Source organism: Humulus lupulus, chromosome 5 (assembly GCF_963169125.1).
Source record: "Humulus lupulus chromosome 5, drHumLupu1.1, whole genome shotgun sequence".
NCBI lineage: Eukaryota > Viridiplantae > Streptophyta > Magnoliopsida > Rosales > Cannabaceae > Humulus > Humulus lupulus.
This window is the reverse complement of record NC_084797.1, coordinates 108,292,387-108,314,145: the sequence shown is the minus strand read 5'-3', so window position 1 is coordinate 108,314,145 and position 21,759 is coordinate 108,292,387. Positions and strand designations below refer to the sequence as shown.

At 39.3% G+C, this 21,759-nt stretch overlaps 2 protein-coding genes and 1 long non-coding RNA gene across 3 annotated transcripts; 2 read left to right on the top strand and 1 right to left on the bottom strand.

Annotated features, from left to right (window-relative positions):
- Positions 1 to 7,051: 7,051 nt before the first annotated feature.
- On the bottom strand, positions 7,052 to 8,141 carry LOC133779370 (putative B3 domain-containing protein REM15). The gene is made up of 4 exons (XM_062219341.1): positions 8,043 to 8,141; positions 7,658 to 7,946; positions 7,414 to 7,571; positions 7,052 to 7,267 (listed from the first exon to the last, which is right to left on the bottom strand). The coding sequence occupies exons 1-4, from the start codon at positions 8,139 to 8,141 to the stop codon at positions 7,052 to 7,054; spliced, it is 762 nt and encodes a 253-aa protein (XP_062075325.1).
- A 455-nt stretch (positions 8,142 to 8,596) lies between these two features.
- Positions 8,597 to 10,854, top strand: LOC133779369 (homogentisate phytyltransferase 1, chloroplastic-like; the record flags this gene model as incomplete). The annotated part of the gene is made up of 9 exons (XM_062219340.1): positions 8,597 to 8,827; positions 8,961 to 9,044; positions 9,128 to 9,202; positions 9,425 to 9,508; positions 9,617 to 9,706; positions 9,865 to 9,966; positions 10,383 to 10,478; positions 10,603 to 10,678; positions 10,757 to 10,854. Coding segments are annotated over 9 exons (936 nt in total), but the record flags the coding sequence as incomplete, so codon positions are not given.
- A 214-nt stretch (positions 10,855 to 11,068) lies between these two features.
- On the top strand, positions 11,069 to 11,987 carry LOC133780543 (uncharacterized). The gene is made up of 3 exons (XR_009869401.1): positions 11,069 to 11,293; positions 11,523 to 11,587; positions 11,882 to 11,987. It is a non-coding gene; the product is annotated as an uncharacterized LOC133780543 (long non-coding RNA).
- Positions 11,988 to 21,759: the final 9,772 nt, after the last annotated feature.

The following is a 21,759-nucleotide window of genomic DNA, read 5'->3' as shown; positions in this document are numbered from 1 at the left end:
CCATGGGGTTCCTAAGTCTATTGTGTCAGACCGGGATCCTATTTTCACTTCCAAGTTTTGGGGAGGTTTGCAGAAAGCTTTGGGAACTCAGTTGAAGTTCAGTACAGCTTTTCATCCTCAGACTGACGGACAGTCTGAGAGGACGATCCAGATACTGGAGGATATGCTCAGAGCTTGTGTGATTGACTTTGAGGGTTCTTGGAGTAAGTACCTTCCGTTGATTGAGTTCTCGTACAATAATAGTTACCAGTCAACAATTGGAGTGGCTCCCTATGAAATGTTGTATGGGAGGAAGTGTAGATCGCCCATCCATTGGGACGAGATGGGTGAGAGGAGATATTTGGGACTGGACATGGTCCAGAGGACGAGTGAGGCCATAGAGAAGATCCGAGCTAGGATGCTCGCATCTCAGAGCAGGCAGAAAAGTTACGCTGATCCTAAGCGTAGGGATGTGGAGTTTCAGGTTGGTGATCACGTCTTCCTTCGAGTTTCACCTCTGCGAGGGGTGAGGAGGTTTGGTAAGAAGGGCAAGTTGAGCCCTAGATTCATTGGACCATTCGAGATCCTGGAAAGGATTGGTCAGGTGGCTTACAGGTTAGCCTTGCCACCATCGTTGTCTGGAGTTCATGATGTGTTTCATGTCTCTATGCTTCGGAGGTATGTCTCAGATTTGACTCATGTCTTGAGGCATGAAGATTTGGAGTTACAGGCAGATTTGGCTTATGATGAGAGACCAGTTCAGATCTTGGACCGAAAAGACAAGGTGTTGCGAAATAAGACGATTCCTTTAGTTAAAGTGCTGTGGAGAAACAGTAAGGTCGAGGAGGCGACCTGGGAGCTTGAGACAGCTATGCGGGATCAGTATCCGGAATTGTTCAGGTAAATTTCGAGGACGAAATTCTTATTAGGAGGGGATAGTTGTAACGACCCAAATTCACTAATAAGGCTTAAGGGCCTTGATTAGTATGCCGGGAGGGCATGATGGGAATTATGTGTGATTATTATGATTAAGATGTATGATTATGATTTTAAGCATGTTATATGACTATGTGAATTATATTATGTGATAATTATGATATGTGAATTGTACTGTGTGGGTGCTGTGATACAAACGTGATGCACGTGCCAAGGCGGTCCTAGGAAACTAGATAAAGGTAACTGGTGACTTGGTAACCTGTGTAACCATTAGTAACTATAGAAAGTAACAGGTTTCTTTGGGAAAGTGGTAGAATTGCAAAGTTAGGGAAAGGACAAATAAGCCCTTGAGGTCTAGTTAGTAAGTGATATTAATGGAGGGTTAAAATGGTAATTTGGTAGTAAATAGATGAGTTTGAGCTGAGGGAATAACATATACGTATAATATTTTGGAGAGGGGTTTATGCTGAATGGTGGAAACCTAGAATTAGAACAAAAAGGAGATAGAAAGGAGAAGCAGAAATCTAGACTCTTGGAAGGAGAATCAAGGGATGTCTGATGTTATCAACCAAGTTTAGGCCAAGAAAACTCAGAGGTAAGATTTTGATTATGCTATATCTAAGTTTTAAGTCTGAATTTTAGTTAAGGAAGGTGAATTGAGATAAGTTGGTGGCTGGTTTTATGTAATTTCAGAATTTGGAAACCAAGGGGGAAGAAGGTCAAGAGCTGGAGGTTGAACCTATCACTTAAGGTAAGGTCTCTGTATGTTTATTAGATTTGTTTTGTTAAGGTTTAGGGAGTTTGAAGTGTGGGTTGTGCTTGAATTCAAGCTGTGCATAACTTTTCTGGTTTGAGTTGTCAAGTGGGAATTCAAGAGTGAATTTTAGGATTGAAGGTGTGAGTGAGCTTAGGCATGATGTCTTTGGGTTGTTGTGAGGTTTGTTAGGGGCTTGGAGTTGGTTTTGGGACTTAGGATAGAGTTTGGGGTGAATTGGTGAGGTTGGAGCTCGGGAAAATGCGAAGGAAAACCCAGAAATCTGGGTCTGCGATGGTGTGCCGCGGCACAGCTTTTGCTTGCCGCGGCCTAGGGGTCTCTGGAGGTGGGTGTCGCGGCACAAGGAATGTGGTGCCGCGGCACAAGGCAAAATTCAGGGAGTGATATTTTGCAATTTTTGACCTTTGCTCCGGGGGTTCGGGGGATGTCTCCGGGATGTTGTTCTAGGGTTTTAGGGGTTCCGAGAGTGTGGATTAGGTACCGGGAAGGTAGTCTTGGATTGGTTAATGACAAGGAATATTATATTTGTGTTTGATTAGGACTTTGGAGAAGCTCGGGATAGAGGACCGTGCTTGTGGCTACGTGATATCGGAAACCAGCGAATTGAAAGGTAAGAACACTGCACCCGAATGTATGACTGTGATGGGACTAAGTGCTCCTGAGAATTGTTTTGTGTCATCGTTGGTATTATGCCAAGGGACACGTGTAAGCGGTCTAAGAGTACCGTTCATGAATTTAGCGTATGGGACGCGAATTGGCCACTGGAAGCCAGAAACGAAAGGATAACAGAGGGAGCAGCTTGTGAGCGCTAGCCCTGGTTATCATCTGTGCATTGTGTTATATGAGTTGAAATGCTCTGTATATGAAATACTTGACCATTGATATGCTTGAGTTTATGAGATGTTATAAGTGAGATTGACTTGACAGCTAAATGTGCATGCTCTATTATTGATATATGTTCTTGCTGGGCCTTGGCTCACGGGTGCTTCGTGGTGCAGGTAAGGGTAAGGGCAAGCTGGACCAGGCCTGAGGTGGAGAGCTCCGAGGTGAAATGTACATAGCCAGCCGTTCGATCACCACGGTCGAGGAGTGTGTCAGGACGGAGATTACCTAACCACTCATTTTGCCTTAGTATGGCTGTTGATGTATATAGACTTCGTAACTTTTGTAAATGACTTTTAAACTGTCGTTTTTGGGATCCCTTGTACATAAACAATGTTTAGTAATGAAAATGTATCTTTTGAGACCAAAACTCTTTTAACCTTAGTTCCTCTACTATTTGAGTAACACGCTTTTACTTTAAATACTTGATTAGCAAGTTTGGCACATTATAAACACACAGTGTAACGGTCTTGGCTATCCAGGGCGTTACAGGCAAGGTGCCCTGGAGCAGGGAAGGCCATGACCTATGGTTGGTTCCGTACTCCTCAAAGATGGCAGACCTAAAATTTAGGGTATTATCTACAACAATAGTACCCTTAGTGTAGCTATTGTCATGACGCACCACCAAGTGATCTACACACACTGGAGCAGGGGAATATTACGGTCTGGGTTGTGAGGATGATGATGGACGAGCTGATTTGGGTTAAATCTAACTAACCTAAAATCGGAAATAACCCTATCTAGCTCACTATAAGGATATGGGTTACCTTGGCTGGAGTGGCCGGCTGGTGCCCCTGACGCAGCTTTGAAAAAAATATTGTGACATTTCCTTTCTTACAGAATTTTCCAATCTAGCATTTTTTATATATCGAAATGGACGATTCCATTGTTTATAGTCGAAAAGAATAGTTACAAGGGGTTTTTCTAATTCAAACCCAAGGAGAACCTTCTTTTCGTTTAATAAATCTACCTTCGAATTTTCTTGATTGTGATCCACTTTTGTTTTTTCCTTTCCATTCACTCGTATCTCTTCCGTTTCATCGATTTTGTCCGGATCCTCCTTTTCTTCCGAAAAAAGGGAAGGAGAAGGATCTTCTTTGGTGGATCCCTAAATTGGGTTCCTGAACACCCTCGGGAAACCGCCTCTTTCGCACAAGTGGCACCTCATCCTCTTCCTCATCCTCGCCTTCGATGGTGGGCAAGGCCTCCTCTTGAGAAGTCGGGTGCTCATGGACTACCGGGAGAGTAGATCAGGTCCTTAAGGCCAATGTCTGGCCTTCACCAATCAACTTACACGCTAGCATCATGACGTCATTCACAATCTGGTGGTAATCTTTCTCGCTGGGGGGCAGCCCAAATAATTTCTCGTACTGACGCCCAAGGGTAACGGACTTCGCCGTCCTCGGGAATATGGCAGCACGAAAAATAAACTCAGTTAATACAATTGCAAGGGAAATATCATAGAAATAATAAATTTCATGAGCTAAGGTCAGAGAATAAAGAACTTACGAGGACAGTTGAAATATCTGTGTTCGTAGTTTCAGAACCCGTTCGATATAAAGAACAAGTCTTTATAGTCGTTAGGGTGGCTTGGGAGCTCGAAGACCAGAGAAGAATTTGGGAATCTGGTGAGGTAGTAGAACCCATTACCTTGACCTCTTTGCTCTGGGCTGGCCTTGAGGTAGAAGAAGTATAAAATATCTGCTGGAGTGGGGACCTCCCATTTGTGCTTTAGAAACAGGTATTTCAACCCCGCCAAAAGCCTATAAAAATTCAGGGGGAGCTGAAAATGGAGCCAACTTCACGAAATTTAGAAAATCCGCGAAGTATTGGTTCAAGTGAAGGAAGGCACCCGCCTTCAAGTGTTCGTCATTCCAGGCCGCGAAATCATCCTGGAGGGGGGAGCAACTCCTTTCCCCTTTAAAGGCAGGTCAGGCAGTGAGGACTCCGATCTCGACCTTGATGTTGTGGCTCAACATAATCTTGTTTACCCTCCCCTAGGTCGTGATCTTGGAAACGATTCTTTCCGCCTCGAAGTAGGCGTTGGGGTCAACCACTACTTCCTTTTCCACCACTAGACCGAAGTAGGGAATGGGAGACTCAGGGGCGACCTCCTTCCCCTTCTTCTTTTGTTGAGAGGATGAGCTGGGTGCGTTCTTCTTGGGTGCGTTCTTCTTGGGAGCCATTAGATTTCCTAATGAACAGAATGACCTAATTAGTAGGTGTCCTAGGAGGATTTAAATGTTATGATGCGGAAGTAAGGAGAAGGAATGTTTTATTTTTGATACACGAGCTAAGTTGGCCTCAGCCGCGTCGCGTGATGCCACATTACAACAATTTCTAGTATATATTACATTAAAATATAACATATATTTAAAAGTGCTATTGATAGATGATTAAAAAAAAAACACGGAACAAATATTTTGGCGCCATATGAAATATACCCAGGCGCCAAATGAAAAAATTGGGTCTAATTTATCTCAGCCATAATTTAATCCCTAAACCTAAGATACCCAAACAATTTCTCTCAGCCTCCATTGCCGCCTGTCTGCCACTCTTTCTTGCACTCTGTATTCTCCTCCATTCACACTCTCTCACACACTTATCCTCTCTCAGTCTCATCTCATCTCATCTATCTCTACCTCACGACGTCGGTACGAGCTTCCGGAGCACACAACGGCTGTATCGCAGGCTGTACATCACGTCGACTATCTGAAGTTCTTCAACTTACCACGACTCGTATTCTCCTTTGCTTACGTCTTTTTAAGGTACGATACCATTACTTTCTTTTTCATCATATTTTACTGTATTTTAGTAATGTATTATTAATACAGCAGCTGATATTGATTGCTCTCCGGGCAAGAGAACAACTGAGAAAGTTCCTGTTTGCAACTTCCATGAGGTACTTTCATTTGATTTGCTGGGTTTTTGTTTCTTCTGGATTTGGCTCTGTTGTATTGCTAAAAATGAAAGCTTTGGGACTTTATTTATATTTGGGGGAGATTGAAAATTTGAAACTGTTTGCTCGGATAGTTATTTCAGAGTGTTTACTACATAATTTGATGTTGGGTATTGGGTTATTAGGATTGGTAACTCTGCTTCTTTCATTGTTAGTTTGGTTGTGATTTAGTTGAGAAGATTATATTTCAAACAATTTGGTCCCGAGTTCTGATGGTGGGAGTTTTGTCTTTTCTTGACTGAATTTGCTTCAGGCATATCTGATATTACTATAGCCATATCTGTTTCAAGCATTCCTTTTCAAGGTTCTGTTAGGTCTCTCTCTCAGTCCCTTTTCAACGGTATTTCTTTTAGGAGAATAAAAGATTGATTGAATTTCTTAACTTGAAATTGCTTTTGGTAGAATGTCATTATCTTCCTTGTGGCTGCTGTATTTGATAATACAGATTGTTGGCTGATGTGAATTTTACTGTATTTAGTAATGTATTTGAGCTTGTTATGGGAAAAGGAAAGACAAGAAAATAAATGATAGTTTGAATCAAAAAGCAGTAAAAATTAATAAGGATCATATTTGAGAAACAGGGGAAGGCATAAAATTGAAACTACTCATTCATAGATTTGCATAATTACAACAGTTACTACTCTTGAGCCAAACCACTTTGTCTAAATATATAAACTTTCATCTCAGATTGATTTCTCTTAATCAGCTCAAAGATGCATACATCTCTTGGCTGAAGAGAGTTCCCTTTTGCAAATGTTGCCCACCCAGCAGAAAATTTATAATCTGATTTATAAGCCAATAACTTCACATACCAATATTTCTCACCAACCCAAAGCATCACAGTTTGTGTCTTTTCCTCAAAATAATGCACTCCAAAAGTACATGGAATATGCTGCACAAAAAAGCATTGATATTTAACTTTCATTTCAAGTACTCAAAAACAATTTTGATACAAATTAGTATGCATTTATTAATGAAATATATAACAGTAGAAGCAACGTTTGGACAAACCAGTACACATCCAAGCGCGTGATTTGATCGCAAAATCACTTGGAAGTAAGGATTTTTCGAGAAGAATTGGCTGGCTGCTTCAGAAGCTCTGCTAAGTCCAGAAGATGAAGGCCTCTTACAAGTACCTTGATTACCAGTATTTGCTTCAGATATCAGCTTCATAAAGCTGTCTGCATTTAATTTATAAACAAAATGTAAGCTGACTTTGCTTAAGAATGTTGAACATTATTCTTGAATCATAGTCTCATAGCATACCTGAAGGTTCAACTTTAATTTTCTCCTGTTCTATCTTTGCAATCAGGTTCTGTGGAATCATGTTGGCTTTATCATAATTAAAAGAAGATTCAACTTTCACACAAGGATTTCTCTTTCGCTTGGATGGTGTAGTTGTTCTTCTCTTATTTACAACTGAAAACAACACTTGTAAGTAAGTCAATACTATAACCATAACTATTGCATTCAATTATATTAGTTAAGAGCATTTCTCACCTTGCTTGTTACATGCATCATCAGCTAGTAAGTTCAAATGTGCAAATATCACCCGCTCGCAGACTATTGTCCAGTGCGAATGCTTTCCAGCCATGGCTTAACAATTCAGCTCTGGGTAACACATTTCTTTGCCTCACCCTTAATTGGACAAACCAAGATCTACCATCTGAAACCCAAAGCCTTACCTCACATTCTTTCTTACTAATGTACTTCTCCACAAACTTGTATGGCAAGCACTGACCAAATGAAAAACAAGAACACAGAAAATATTAAACAAATCTGATCATCGAGGAAGACAGAAAATATATGCTATGGAAATAGATGCCAAGTTTATGAGTAAAAAGAAACTGATAATTTAACATGTATAAACTGGAAAACTTACAAAATTACAACGGCCAGTTGTATACACTGCACGCATAGTGACTGTGAAGGATGGCCTTTTAGTTTGAGAACAACTTGCTCTTTCAAGAGCTTGCTCCTTCATGGTGCTACAAGATTCTACTTTACTTGATCGGCTTTCTTTTGTCATGACATTAAGTTCTACAGCCTCATAAAGAAAAGTTATTTAGGGAATGATATCAGAACAACAATAATATTATTATAGAATAAGTAGAGCTCATGTTTACCTGGTAACATAGGGGAATTTGTTACTCCATTTTCACAAAAAATAACGACTTCAAACAACATTATCCCCGTACTCTTTCTCAAAACAAAGGCACAAACATCACCTAATTTCAAATTATTGTCTTCAGCAAATGCCTTCCAACCACCCTCAAATCTGGTTTTTGGAGACATGCCATGCGATCTGAAATAGTATTTCATAGACCAGGTCCTTCCATCCTGAACCTTAAGGATCACATCCTGATGCTTACTAGTACTGAGGAGGTAATGTTTTGCAAAGACAGATGGTATAATCTTGGCAAAAGATTAAAAAGAATAAAGTCAATATGAAAAACATTTTTTATGTGAGTATATTTCAATTGAACTTGTAGGAAGCATATAATTAATTACCATATTAAGCTTAGTTCCAACAAATGATGGTCGCATGCAAATCATGAAAAAGGGATCTTTAGATTTAAAACCTTTAGCTCTCTTAAGGGCTTCAGCCATTTCTTTTGCATTTCCTTAAAAAATATTCAGGTTCCATCCACCTTGGTAGGGGAGAATCTCCACATACTTTATCAGAAAAATCCCACTTCATGACTGAAAACACATTCAACAGATTTCACAAATCATACAAAATATGTTAATAATTACCATGGAAAATTTATTTGTCATGCATTATTTGGTTCCTGACTTGGAACAACCAAAACTATATTCTTCATAGAAAGGTCAAGACTTTTAGATTGATTGTTGTTTGTTGAACAGTTCTTTCTCGTTATTCATTTTTGTTTGAAATATAAGTATAGGAAAGTAGTTAATTTGTTAGTTTCCCCTTATTTCCATATCTGATTGATTGTTAGTTTGTTGACTTTTTTTTTTTGAAGTAATATAAAAACTTGCTGATTTCAACTCTAAAAAAAAATCTAAATTAATTTTATTTCCATTTTTATGCTCTTTTTTTTTTTGTTTGTGGAAATGTGAGAGAAAAACATTGCTGTGCTGGGTTACAACCCAGTTCATTGAAGCATTGCATTGAAACATCTATATCCTACCAGAGACCAAATAAAAGATTCCTGGTTAATGTTGCTGATGGACAACCTCTTGAATCGGAGCCAAAAAATGTTTTGAACTCCGTTAAAGATTCCTTGGATGCTTTCTATAGGTTTTCTCGGCCACATACAGTCATAGGCACGGTAGGTTATTTAAATTTAGCGGGGCAGTCCCAGAATAGTCATTATATTAATCTCATTCATTTAAACTTCAATTTATTGATAATATTGTTTCCTATCAATTTTTGGAGACTCATCCTATTTTTTCTAGAAGCAGGCATTGAGCATAGTCTCAGTTTCCCTACTTGCAGTCGAGAAGCTTACAGACTTTTCACCATTATTTTTTGCTGGGATTTTGGAGGTGAAGCTTAAAATACTTTGAACTACTTTTTTTTAATTCACACCATGAATTTCGTTCTTATGAATTTGATCTTTTCAATTCAGGCTGTTGCAGCTGCCCTCTTAATGAACATTTACATTTTTGGTTTGAATCAGTTGTATGATATTGATATAGACAAGGTAGCTCTTAGCTCTTACAGTCTTACATTCTCTTAATTTTGAATGAAGAAAATGCATATATTTTATTCTTACATTTGAGCATAAGGTCACTACACCAGTTCCTAGTTCTTTGCCTTAATATTTTTTTTTTCTTCTAGAGAGACTATCTACAATTCTACATGGTTACATGGGATACATCAAGGATTGTCTAACTCTAGATATCTATGGCGTATTTCATCACAGGTTAACAAGCCATATCTTCCGTTAGCGTCAGGGGAATATTCAATTCAAACTAGTGTCATGATTGTCGCATCCTTTTCTGTTCTGGTATGGGAATTAGCTTTCTGTATTAATGTATTGTGCAAAATATTGTAAACTTATTATTGTGTATTTGCAGCCTATAATATTCTGACTACCTATCACTTTATTTTTCAGAGTTTTGGCCTTGGATGGATTGTTGGGTCATGGCCATTATTTTGGGCCCTATTCATTAGTTTTGCATTGGGAACTGCTTATTCAATCAATGTGAGTTTGTCTAATCTTAGAAATTTTCATATACAATGCCTTATCAGTGGATATTTTGAAATATATACTTGTTTTTATGTCACCTAATGACAAAAGGTTAAGGTGGAAACTATATAGAATCTGTTTCTCACTTGGTAGCTTAACACCTTTCATGTCAGGTGCCCCTTTTGAGATGGAAGAGATTTTCTTTAGTTGCAGCAATGTGCATTCTCGCAGTTCGAGCAGTGATTGTTCAACTAGCTTTTTTTCTTCACATGCAGGTTATGTTATATCTATTCCGCTTGTTGCAAGCCAAGTTGAACTTTGGATGTCTCTTTCTACTCATACTATGTATGATCCAAACATTCTTATTTCTTGTGCCCAAAGCTGATTGTCTTTTAATAAAAATAAGTTTTCATTATGCCATTTATTGTATGGATATAAACTAAAAATAACTAAATCATGCATGACATAGATATTAAGAATGTAAATGAAAAGGAACATGTATCATATAAATAGAAGGGGAAGGAATAATGTTTATTTGGGTATCTGTTTTACCAAATAGTTGCATATTTTAGCCATTTGTTACTATGATCATGTAAATTATAATAGTAATGCGTTTCAGATTTCAATAATATTTTTTTAAATTGAAAAGATTTCAATGATTCCAAGTACTGAAATATGCATTGATTTTCAGACCCATGTCTTTAAAAGGCCAGCTGCCTTCTCAAGGCCTCTCATCTTTGCAACTGCATTTATGAGCTTATTCTCAGTTGTTATAGCATTATTTAAGGTATCAACTTTTGTTTTTTTTCCATGGAACTATGTTGTGTGCTTTCCCTTTCTGCTTGGTTGGGCACACCAAACTCAGACATAGTTGAAATAATTTTTTTTTTCTGTTGTTGAATAATGTGTAGGATATGCCTGATATTGATGGAGATAGGATTTATGGCATCCGATCTTTTACAGTGCGCTTGGGTCAAAAGCGGGTTAGTATTAAATGTTTAGCCTTTTTTGTTACCACTTTTTGAACACCTTATTTTGTTCCCATACTAAATCACATTGTGCAAGTGTTTTGGATATGCATTTCACTACTTGAAATTGCTTATACAGTTGAGGAACATAGTTTATGTATCATGGTTTTGTGTGAATGTGACTATTCTCGATAGTTTAAATAGATCTTTTTATGAGGGAATATGTTGTTTCCAGTTTTAATTCTCTCTGCCAATCGAAGTCTTTCAGAGGGATTTAGTCTTAGTGTTTGCATACCTATGATGTTTATTCTAGCAAAAAAAGGGAAATCTACCACTGTTTTGTAGTGTTAACTTTTGATATAGGTTATTTGATTAATCTTTTATTTTGTTGCTTCAGTTCAGTCGAGGTTGAGCAGTCTTTACTTGATCACAGTAGATTTTGTAACAAGAAAACAGGTTGATGATATTTAACTTTCATCATCAAGTTCTGAGGTTTGTGTTTTTCTCCAATTAATTATTCTTTTAGATTGAACATGTCTATACTCGTCACATGCTCAGAGACATATCTTGCCATGAAAAGAATCTGGACTTGAGGCTGGATCTGTGCACCAAAAGAACTGTAACTACTTTTACTGTAAGTTTTCTTTGTTTAATTACAGATGCACCTATATCTATAGAATTTATAACATTTAAATTCTTTTCTTTCTTTGTTTAAGATATATTTATTGTTAAATCTTATTTGTGTATATCCTAAAACTAAAAAGTAAACAAAGGAACAAAATAAATCTAAACTTGTCTAGAAATATCTGGTTTATCACTTCATAATGATGCTGATTTCGGCTAAATTCTTCATGCTATTACAGGATGATGACTTGGAAAGCCTCAAATTTTTGATAAATTCTGCTAGATGTTAGGCACCGAATAAAAGGTAAAAAAAATGAATAAATGAAGTTGTGGGTAGTGTAAAAGATTTTCTTGAAGGTGAGGTATATTTTGTGGTTAAAGAGTGTCAGTGGTCTCTTGAATACACCATTAATCTGTTCATGGGTCTTTGTATTGCTAATGCACACTAGTATGTTGAATAACTTATTGATACCAAAACCAGATTACAAGGGGTTCCAAGACTTATTGACCTTGGATTATATTTCTTATGAGAATAGTTTCATTCTTGTTAGCATGCAGTTTTATATTTGTTGCTTATCTTTCTCTGTTTATTTTTCAGAGAGTTTGAACAAGTTCCCTCGAAGGACTAGTACACCATCTGGGGTTCACAGTCAAGCACAACAAGCTGAAGAACAGCTACAACATCAACAACAATAGCATCATCCAAACTCTAGTTTGAAGTAAAAAATGTTCAAGATTATAAAATTTTATTATGTTAAGCTTTCAAATTTAAGTTAGAACTAAGATCTCATGAAGTAGATACATTCATGGTTTGAATTAGTTATGGTTTAATGTAATACTTATGGTTTATCAATCTATTGAGAATTACATTTTATGATTAATTTTGATTTTGTTTATCAAAATATAATAATGAAAATCTTTTAATTAAAAAAAACCATATAATTATACTTATCAAAAAATAATTTAAAATATATTATCCACACTTAAGTAACAATTTTATTACTATATGTTATGATTTAAAAACATATTATAACCGTAAACAATCGTTATGGTTTATATAATATAACAAACTAAAAATGTTATCAAAATAATCAAATGTAACAGTTGAAAAGTGTTATGAAGAAAGTATAAGATTAAACTTCAAATTTATAACCAAAAACTCTATTTAAATGTTATTATTTGAATATTATAGCAACTAAAAATGTGTTATTGAATAGTTTAAGATAACACCGAACATAACATTCAAATACTGTTATAGAAAAGACTGGACTTTTAATAACAGGGGCTATGTTCGCATTTTCAGAAGTGTTATCAATAATCCCGGTTAGCAGTTTTTAAGTGTTATGAATACTGATTTTTCTTGTAGTGGCACATGCTACCCTACGCTATGCGCCTCAGTTTCCTAACAGACACCTGATATTTAGGGATCCGTGTGTCAGAAAATCAGGCCACTACTTTCCTTGGGAGGTGGTTTAGTGCAAAACCACCCAAGAAGTGTGACCCCTAAGCAAACTGGTTTGGACCCTAAAAACTTTTCATCTTCTATATCCCGAATGGGTATTTTCTAAATTTTCCATGAATTACCCAACTTTAGCCAGGAATTACCCAGTTTTATGAATGCCAAAGTACTAAAGATATTTTAGGGCCTACTCATTTGAATCTAAGCTGAAGCCTATTTGCTAAGAACATTTGGGAAATAACCTAATGTTGACTACGGTGAAGTGCGGATGAGCATGGAAAAAAAAAAGAAGACCAATAAAAGAAAAAATTCTTAAAAACCAAAAGACAGAGTACTTACAGTATGTTATTCGATGAAAAGAGGTAGATTTTGCGGGGGAAAGCTCCTGGAAGACTCTTGAGTAACTGAGTGCAACAAATGGTTTTTTGGGTTTTTTCAGAGAAAGAAGATGGATTTGGAGATACAGATGAGAGAAAATATGGAAAAATTTCAAGTGAAAGGTGGTGAAACTCGAAAATTGCTTACCCTATTTATATTTAAATGACATAAATTAACTTGGGCCATCCATTTTGGTTAGTACAAGATCCAAAGGCCATGGTTAAAAAGACAAAACGACGGCAAAAAGGTGACAAGACAATTATTATAAGCCTCAAAACTCGAAAAAACGCCAATTTTGGTATCCCACGTGTCCAGTACTCGAGTAGTGGGCATACATGGTTTAATGCAGCAGAAATCTAAAAGTCCCTACTGTGTAGGTTAGAAGGTGACATCATGAACCACGAGCAGGGACTTGGGGGCAAATGTTGTACCCTAATTTCAACACGAGTCCTTCACTCAGCTCGGGTACAACTGGCAAATAAATATGTGGAGAAATAACCAAGGAAATGGCGTTTGTTTATCATCCACGTAAGCACTTCCAGTCTCACCTGGGCATGAGTGATGTTCGGCGTCCTGGGTTTAACCCGAGCTACAAATATGAAGGTTGTGAAAGCACGAGCTCATGATATTCAAATGGTTGCCTAAGTACGAGCTCAGAGAGATATCTAGCTCGTGATAATTCGAATATATTGCGTACTCGCGAATCCCCAAAGACTCGGGTACTTTTATACGATTATTTATAACCAACCTGTCATATTTAATGTCTCAGATATTAGGAGACCATTTATTTTATGATAGAATCATATCCCAGTATAAATGGGAATTGTTTGTATTAAATGTAATAAATATGTAAATCTGTGATCGACTCACGCAGTTACCCAAACATGTCCAAGGAATTTCTCTATAAATACTGAGAATATTGGACAGGAGAAGGGACGATTATTCTGTAATACTAAAACTCTGCCAAAATAGAGAGAGAAACAACAATAGTATAGACTCGTGGACGAGGTGGATTTTAACCACTGAACCTCGTAAAAATATTTTTGTTCTTCTGAATTCATTTCATATTTCGGTTTATCATTAAGCACTAATTCAACCTTATTATTTCTTCAATACACTGTTGGCGAAAAACCGCGTCAACAGAACCAATAGGCAACACGTCGCCTATTGTAGAATCGCGCATCCTGGTCAACCGCTTGCCATGCGATGCCCTTTAGACCTGGCCAATTTTTCCAAAGGTGACCTTAAACACCTCCAAATGTTCTCCAACCTTTTGGGGATGTTTAGATACCCCATTGTACAACTTTAGACCCACAAAGATAATTTTTAAATGCCTACATCAAACTCAAAATTCACACCTCTATTTTGTGAAATTGTTAAGAATTTTACACCTCAATGTGTAAGACCACTTTAGGCTTTGTATTTAATGAATCCCAACATTCCCCCACTTGGTTAAATACAATCATCTATTTTATAGCACTAACATTATTAGTGCATAAAACATAGTATCTTTCAATTTGAAATTTCCCCTAGTGAAAATGTTACAAAATTACATAAAAATACTTGGTTGGCTAAAGCATTGAACCGAATATTTCATGTGACGATACCAATAACATCTCACACACCTTTACTTGAGTCTCAATTTTCTTTCTTACACGTTTAGCACTGTTAAGACCATGTGCGTGGATAAACTATTCTAGGGGAGACTCCTAAACTTCCAATGAGATGTGACACCACCTCTAAGTTTACATATGTAAAATTCTATCAACATCTTTGTTATCATTAAAGATGTTTGATGTACACAACTGAATTATATTAAAAGCTTCTTATTCATAACCTTATTTTTCGTTAACAACCAACACTATACAATTGGATGAGATCTTAGATATAGTTAGTGTTGTACCTATTCACTAATCAATGACTTGTTGTTACCCATTGAACTCTAGACTAGGTTACCCTAGTTTTGAGTTGGGTTGTCATCGTTGATGAATTTTATTCTAGGAGTTTCAATCCCATCCCTTTAGTTTTTGAACTCACTAAATCCTTTGTGAGAGGTTTGGTAAAGGAATTTGCTAAATTTCATTCGATCTCACATAAGATATCAAAATGATTCCATCTTAAGTTAATCTCTCACATAGTCATGTCAAATACTTATACGTCTAGACTTCCCATTGTATATGCTATTGTAACCTATAGCTAGTGTTGCATGACTATCACAATATATTGAGATAGTATTCAATTTATCATTCATGATAGGGATATTCAATATGAGATCCCTCAACCATTCATCCTCTTTGCCTCTAGCCGCTAGAGCTATGAACTCGACTTCCATGGTTGAGTGTGAAATACAAGTTCGCTTCTTTAAACCCCAAAAAACTAAACCACCTTCTAATGTAAGCACAGAATTGATCATGGCAAGATTATCTCCTACACTTGATATCCAACTTGAGTTGGAATACCCTTCAAGTATTGATAAGTGTCATTTTTTTTTAATTCATTATTCATGTATGATTATGCATTTTACTATTTATTCATATATTTAATTATTTTATTTTGTGTTTTTAGGAGTTACAAGACGTTATGAGAGAAAAATAATGAATTTAAGATGTTTTACATGCAATGGTTAGGCTTGGTATTACAAGTCTAAAACGTCAAGCTCAATTTTGACATTGTTTCAGCCATCGTTTGGGAATGTATTCAGAAATACATATTGTATATCTTTTTCTTAACATTCACTATAATTTTGATTCGTCCAATTTTGAGTTATATTGAGAGAGTTATGACTAAAATATCATCAGTGAGCGCATCAAGATTTTTTGAAGATATTTTGAGATGTTTGACCTTTTTGAGCACCGTAGTGCCATGAGACAGCACCCTAGCACTACTACAATCGCTGGGAACAATATTTATAAGTGCCTCAGACTCTATGGACAGTGCCCCAACGCTACACCGACTCCTTGGGCCTCAATTCAAATTTAAATGTGAATTTTGACCTAGTTTGAGTGGGACTATAAATAGAACAACATAGGAATGACTTTGAGACTTCTTAGACACTTTTTAGAGGTGAGAAAATAGAAAATATAGGGAATTAAAGAGAGAGTTTCTTCTTCTTCATCTATTTCTTTATTTCTCCCTATGAATTCTTGTGCTTATTATTTATTCATGTCTAGGTAAGTTTTTCTTAGGTTAAGGGTGATTTCAAAGCCCTAATCAAGATTTTGAGTTTTAATTATATTTATTGATTTTCTAATCCTAATTATCGAATTGCTTATATTCTTCTATGCTCAATTTCATGATTATTGTTTCAATCTTGTTTAGAGGGCCCCTAAATAGGGTTTTGGTTTTGTTATCCAAAAAGCAGGTGTAGATGACGTGGCAAATATTTTCAACACGTTGCTGACACCTAGCAGAGGTTCTGTTCGACCATCGATCAGGGGTGTTCCCTTGACACAGCATTTGAGTTTTATATATGACCAGACTGCTCGTATACTCCGTGTATTTTTGAGTAATCTTGTACAGTTGTAATCATATATGAGATTATTTCCCTTTATACCTGATTATCTGATTAATTAGGTAAGAATATCATTGATTGATTCATGTAACCAACCTTGAGCCTATAAATAGAGAGAAATAGCTCAAGGGAGGGACTTTTGGCTAATTTTGGTTTATGCTTTAGAAGAGAATTTTGGCTGTTATCTTTCGGTTGTATTACTCATCCCTCAAAGGCTTGTGAAACTCGAAGAACCCTAGTTCTTTGATCACTCATTTGAGAATCAAGATCAATAATAGTCTAAGTGGACGTAGGTTATTACCAATTTTTGGGGCCGAACCACTATAAATTGTTGTGTCGTTTATTTCTCTTTCCATTAGAACTTATTCAATACTTTCCATCACATCAAGCACTTGACTCCATGTCAGTTGGCCAAAACGAGGGTCAACATTCTGGTGCTTTAATTGAGAGCTTGAGAAGAATTTGTTGAAGATACTAATGGCTAAGACATCCAAGAAAACTGGACAGGCTGCTGCCGCTCCATCCCAGCCTCCTCCACCAAATATGGTTGAAGACGAACCTCATTTGGAGTTCGATGAGGAGGAAGTAGACTTTGAGGCCCTGAAGACAACACTGGGGGTGTTGCAAGATGAACTGGCAGCCCTGAGGGCCAACCAAGAGAGTGTCGCCGAGATAATGGCATCAGAGCAGAGGGAGATAGAGCGCCAGCGCCAAGAGCTGGGCGAGAGACAGGCGGAGATGCACCGCCGTCAGAGGGATGCCATGGCAGCCCTCCAATTGGCTAGGAATCAGGCAGCACTTGCCTCGCAGCCTGATCAACCCCCAAGTGGGCCACCTCAAAGAGGTCCCAATCCTAGCCCTCTGCTCCAGCCAATAAGCCCTCAAAGGCTGGAGCAGCCACCAATGCCTCAAGATGATGTCCCACCTAGGGACCCTGAGACGTAGCCTCCATCCCAGGCTGGTCGAGGCAATCCCCTGCGTCTAAGGTAGAATCGGGCCGGGCAACATCCCCACAGCCCTAGACGCCCGAGGGGTGATGAGTCACACCCATCGAGTAGGGGGCAGCATCCTTCTGCCAGCAGAAGGAACTCAGAGATAGGCTCTGCAGTTAGGCCTCCCCTTAACGCTCGGGAAGTTCCAGCCCAAGGAGACAATCGAGGAAACAGTCGGTCCCGCCATAGCCAATCGAGGTTTAGAGATGGCCACGGCTACAATGAGGCCGACTCGGGCAGAGGGAATGCTGGTCAGAGAAATGAGGAGAGAGGTGGAGGCAGAAGCCCCCCACCTAGAGAAGACCGACATGCAGGACATAATGCTGGGGGCCAGCCCAGACAAAACAATGTCTTTAGCCGGCTCGGAGCTAGTGAGCAGAGGCGAAGAGACGATGACCTAAGGGATGTACTCAATGATCGCTGAGAAAGGCACGATGAGTACATTCCCCTGGCACCAGAGGCCCCGATAATTCTTGAGGCCATCCAGGCCCAAATAGAAGCCCTGAACCAAGCAGTGTAACAAGTCGTCGGGGGAAGAACGTCTCATATCGAGTACGAAAGGAGAAGGGGCACTCCTTTCATACAAAGGATTGCCATGGCTGAAACCCCCAGTAAGTTTAAAATGCCCACACTTCCGAACTTTGACCGGTATGGTGACCCGGTATCTCATGTCAACAAGTTTGAGATACAAATGGACATTCAGAAGGTGTTTGAAGACGCTCGATGCAGAATCTTCCCTGCAACACTTTCTGATGCTGCACAGGAGTGGTTCTTTAAGTTCCCTCCTTCAAGTATAGTATCTTGGGAGATGTTCGTAAAGGAGTTTTACAGACAATTCTACGCGGGTCGTGTGCACCCCACTGAGGCAAACCAGCTGGTCGAGATACGACAACAAGAAGGAGAACCACTGAAAGATTATGTCCAGCGTTTCATGTGAGCGGCAGCCAGGGCCAAAACAGTGGGAGATGAAGGCAAAATAATGGCCCTAACTGCAGGATTTAGGCGCCGTATGCCCCTTTGGAGTAGCCTCAAGAAGCATGGGGTTAAAACTACCCAAGAGTTCTTGGATCAAGCTGATCGATACATCAAGCTCGAGGATGCAATTGCCAGCGAGGGAAAGACCGCAAATAAGGATAAAGGGACTGAAGACCCCGCCAAAGCCGCCAATGGGTCAAAGCCCAACGGCAATGGCAATGGGAATGGCAATGGCAAGAATGGGGGAAAACGGCCCCATAACGAGCCCTCTACCTCTGAGAGTAAGCGCCCTAAGGGCAACCGTTATGAGCCAAGGTTCACCAACTATACCGCTCTTGTTGAGTCTCAAGCAGAGGTGTATCAGGCCACAAGTTTCAATGTACCTTACAAAAGACTCGCTCCTATTCGAAAGGATATTTCGAAAAGGGATACAACCATGTTTTGTCACTTTCACAATGACTACGAACACGATACGAATGAATGTAACCAGCTGAAGGACGAAATCGAGTTCCTTATTAGACAAGGACACTTGAGGAAATACTTGCGAGCGCGCGGGAGCTTCACAACGAGAGGCTCCAGGTGGCAACGAGCAGGCGCCTGCACACCAACGCTCGCCACCTTTACAGCCTGATCCCATGGCATGCACCTTACTCACCATCTGTGGAGGCCCGCACCTCATGGGAAACATCGGAAAGGCAAGGGAACGATACGCTCGGACCCTACGCCATGACCAGGACATTGAGATGATGACTATGGAGGATCGGGCAACGAAAACGGCTCGAACAGAGGACGATGTAATAACTTTCTCTAATAATGATGCCCAGCATGTCCGGTTCCCACATTCTGATCCGTTGGTCGTGGATGTTCAGATTGCCAATATGATGGTGAAAAGATTACTAGTTGATACAGGAAGTTCAGTTAACATCCTATATAAATCTTCGCTGGAACGAATGAAGTTGTCCACAAAGGACTTGGAGCCTTGCAACCAAACAATTTATGGTATCTTTGGTGAGGGACTTGCTCCAACGGGGTCAATCAGGCTTCCAGTGACAACAGGTACTACGCCCGCCAACAAGACATTACTCACTACTTTTATAGTAGTTGATGGTCCTTCGGCCTACAATGCAGTGATTGGAAGGCCAATACTGGTCGACCTTCGGGCCATCACCTCTATATGGCACTTGGCCATGAAATTCCCAACAGACGCAGGAGTAGGACGTGTATTGGGAAACCAGAGGGAAGCAAGGGAGTGCTACAATGCCTCAATCACTAAGGCCAAGAAGTGTATGTCGAGGAGTGCTCCCCAAAAAGAGTTGCAAATGGCAATTGATGTACAAGCCCAATCAGGTGATGAAGTCACCAAATAGAGTGTTGCCCAAAGTGAGGATAGAGACTTAGATCCTTGCTTTGGGGATTTTGAAGAAGATATAAGACCTGTCGAGGACCTTGAAGAGGTCCAACTCGATGAAGAGTATCCGACCAGAGTTGTGAAGGTGGGCAAAAACTTAAAGACAACAACCAAATGCGCATTGGTGGAATTTTTGAGGAAGAACCAGGAAGTTTTTGCCTGGTCACATAAAGACATGGTTGGGATAGATCTTGCAGTCATCAGCCATGTCCTGAACGTTGACAAGAGCTTTCCACCCGTGCAACATAAAAGAAGGCTGCTCGATAAGGACAAATCAAAAGCCTTAAAGGAAGAAGTTGAAAAACTGAAGGAGAATGGGTTCATCAGGGTGGCGTTTTATCGATCATGGGTCTCTAATCCAGTGCTAGTTCCCAAGCCAAATTGAAAATGGCGGACCTGCATGGATTTCACAGACCTTAACAAAGCCTGCCCTAAAGATTGCTTCCCACTCCCAAGGATCGACCATCTGGTCGATGCATCTGTAGGACATGAGATCCTCTCTTTCATGGATGCATACTCAGTGTACAATCAGATTAGTATGCATCCCCCTGATGAGGATCACACTAGCTTTTGGACCGATACAGGGCTATACTGTTACAAAGTAATGCCCTTTAGATTGAAAAACGCTGGTGCAACTTACCGGCGACTAGTTAACCACATGTTAAGGAGTTGATCGGGATAAACATGGAGGTGTACGTCGATGACATGCTGGTAAAGTCAAAAAAGGCCGAAGGACATGTGAAGGATTTACAAGAGTGTTTCAATGTTCTAAACAAATACCAGATGAAGCTAAATCCTCTCAAATGTTCCTTCGAAGTAGGATCAGGGAAGTTCTTGGGGTTTATTGTCAATTCAAGAGGAGTCGAAGCTAATCCCATAAAGATCAAGGCCCTGATTGATATAAAATCGCCAATGAAGATCAAAGATGTGCAAAGTTTGACTGGAAGGATTGTCGCACTCAGTAGATTTATTTCAACATCAACAGATAAGTGCGTTCCTTTCTTCAATCTACTTAGGGGCAACAAGAAGTTCGAGTGGACTAAAAACTCCAAACAGGCTTTCCAAGCCTTAAAAGCCCACATGGCGCAGCCTCCCGTCTTATCAAAGCCTGTAGATGGGGAAACTTTGTTCATATACCTGGCGATCATTAAATATGTTGCTAGTGCGGTGTTGGTAAGAGAAGAAGAAGGCATACAAATGGCGGTATACTATGTGAGCAAGAGGTTGATCGGAGCTGAATTGAGGTATCCTCCCATTGAAAGATTAGTCTATTGTCTAATTCTTGCCTCAAGGAAGTTACGTCCTTACTTCCAAGCCCATCCAATCACAGTCTTGACTGACCAGCCCCTTCGACAAGTTTTGGCTTTTGTCGTTTGTTGAAATGGGCAGTCGAACTCGGACAGTTCGATATAACATACACACCATGAGCAGCAATAAAAGGGCAAGTCTTGGCTGACTTCATTGCTGAATTCACTGAACTCCCAGATGATGAGGGGGGTGAAAAGCCTAATGTGCCTGAGCCTCAAGTTGAAGCTCCTACGTGGAAACTATTCACAGACGGATCATCCACGAGTCCCACGCAGGAGCAGGAGTGATATTGATAACGCCAGAAGGGCATCGATTTCACTGCGTAATTAGGTTTGATTTCACCGCTTCAAACAACGAAGCTGAATAAGAAGCCCTACTCGCTAGATTAAGGTTAGCCAAAGACATGAACATAAAAGTGCTGGATATTTACAGTGATTCACAGTTG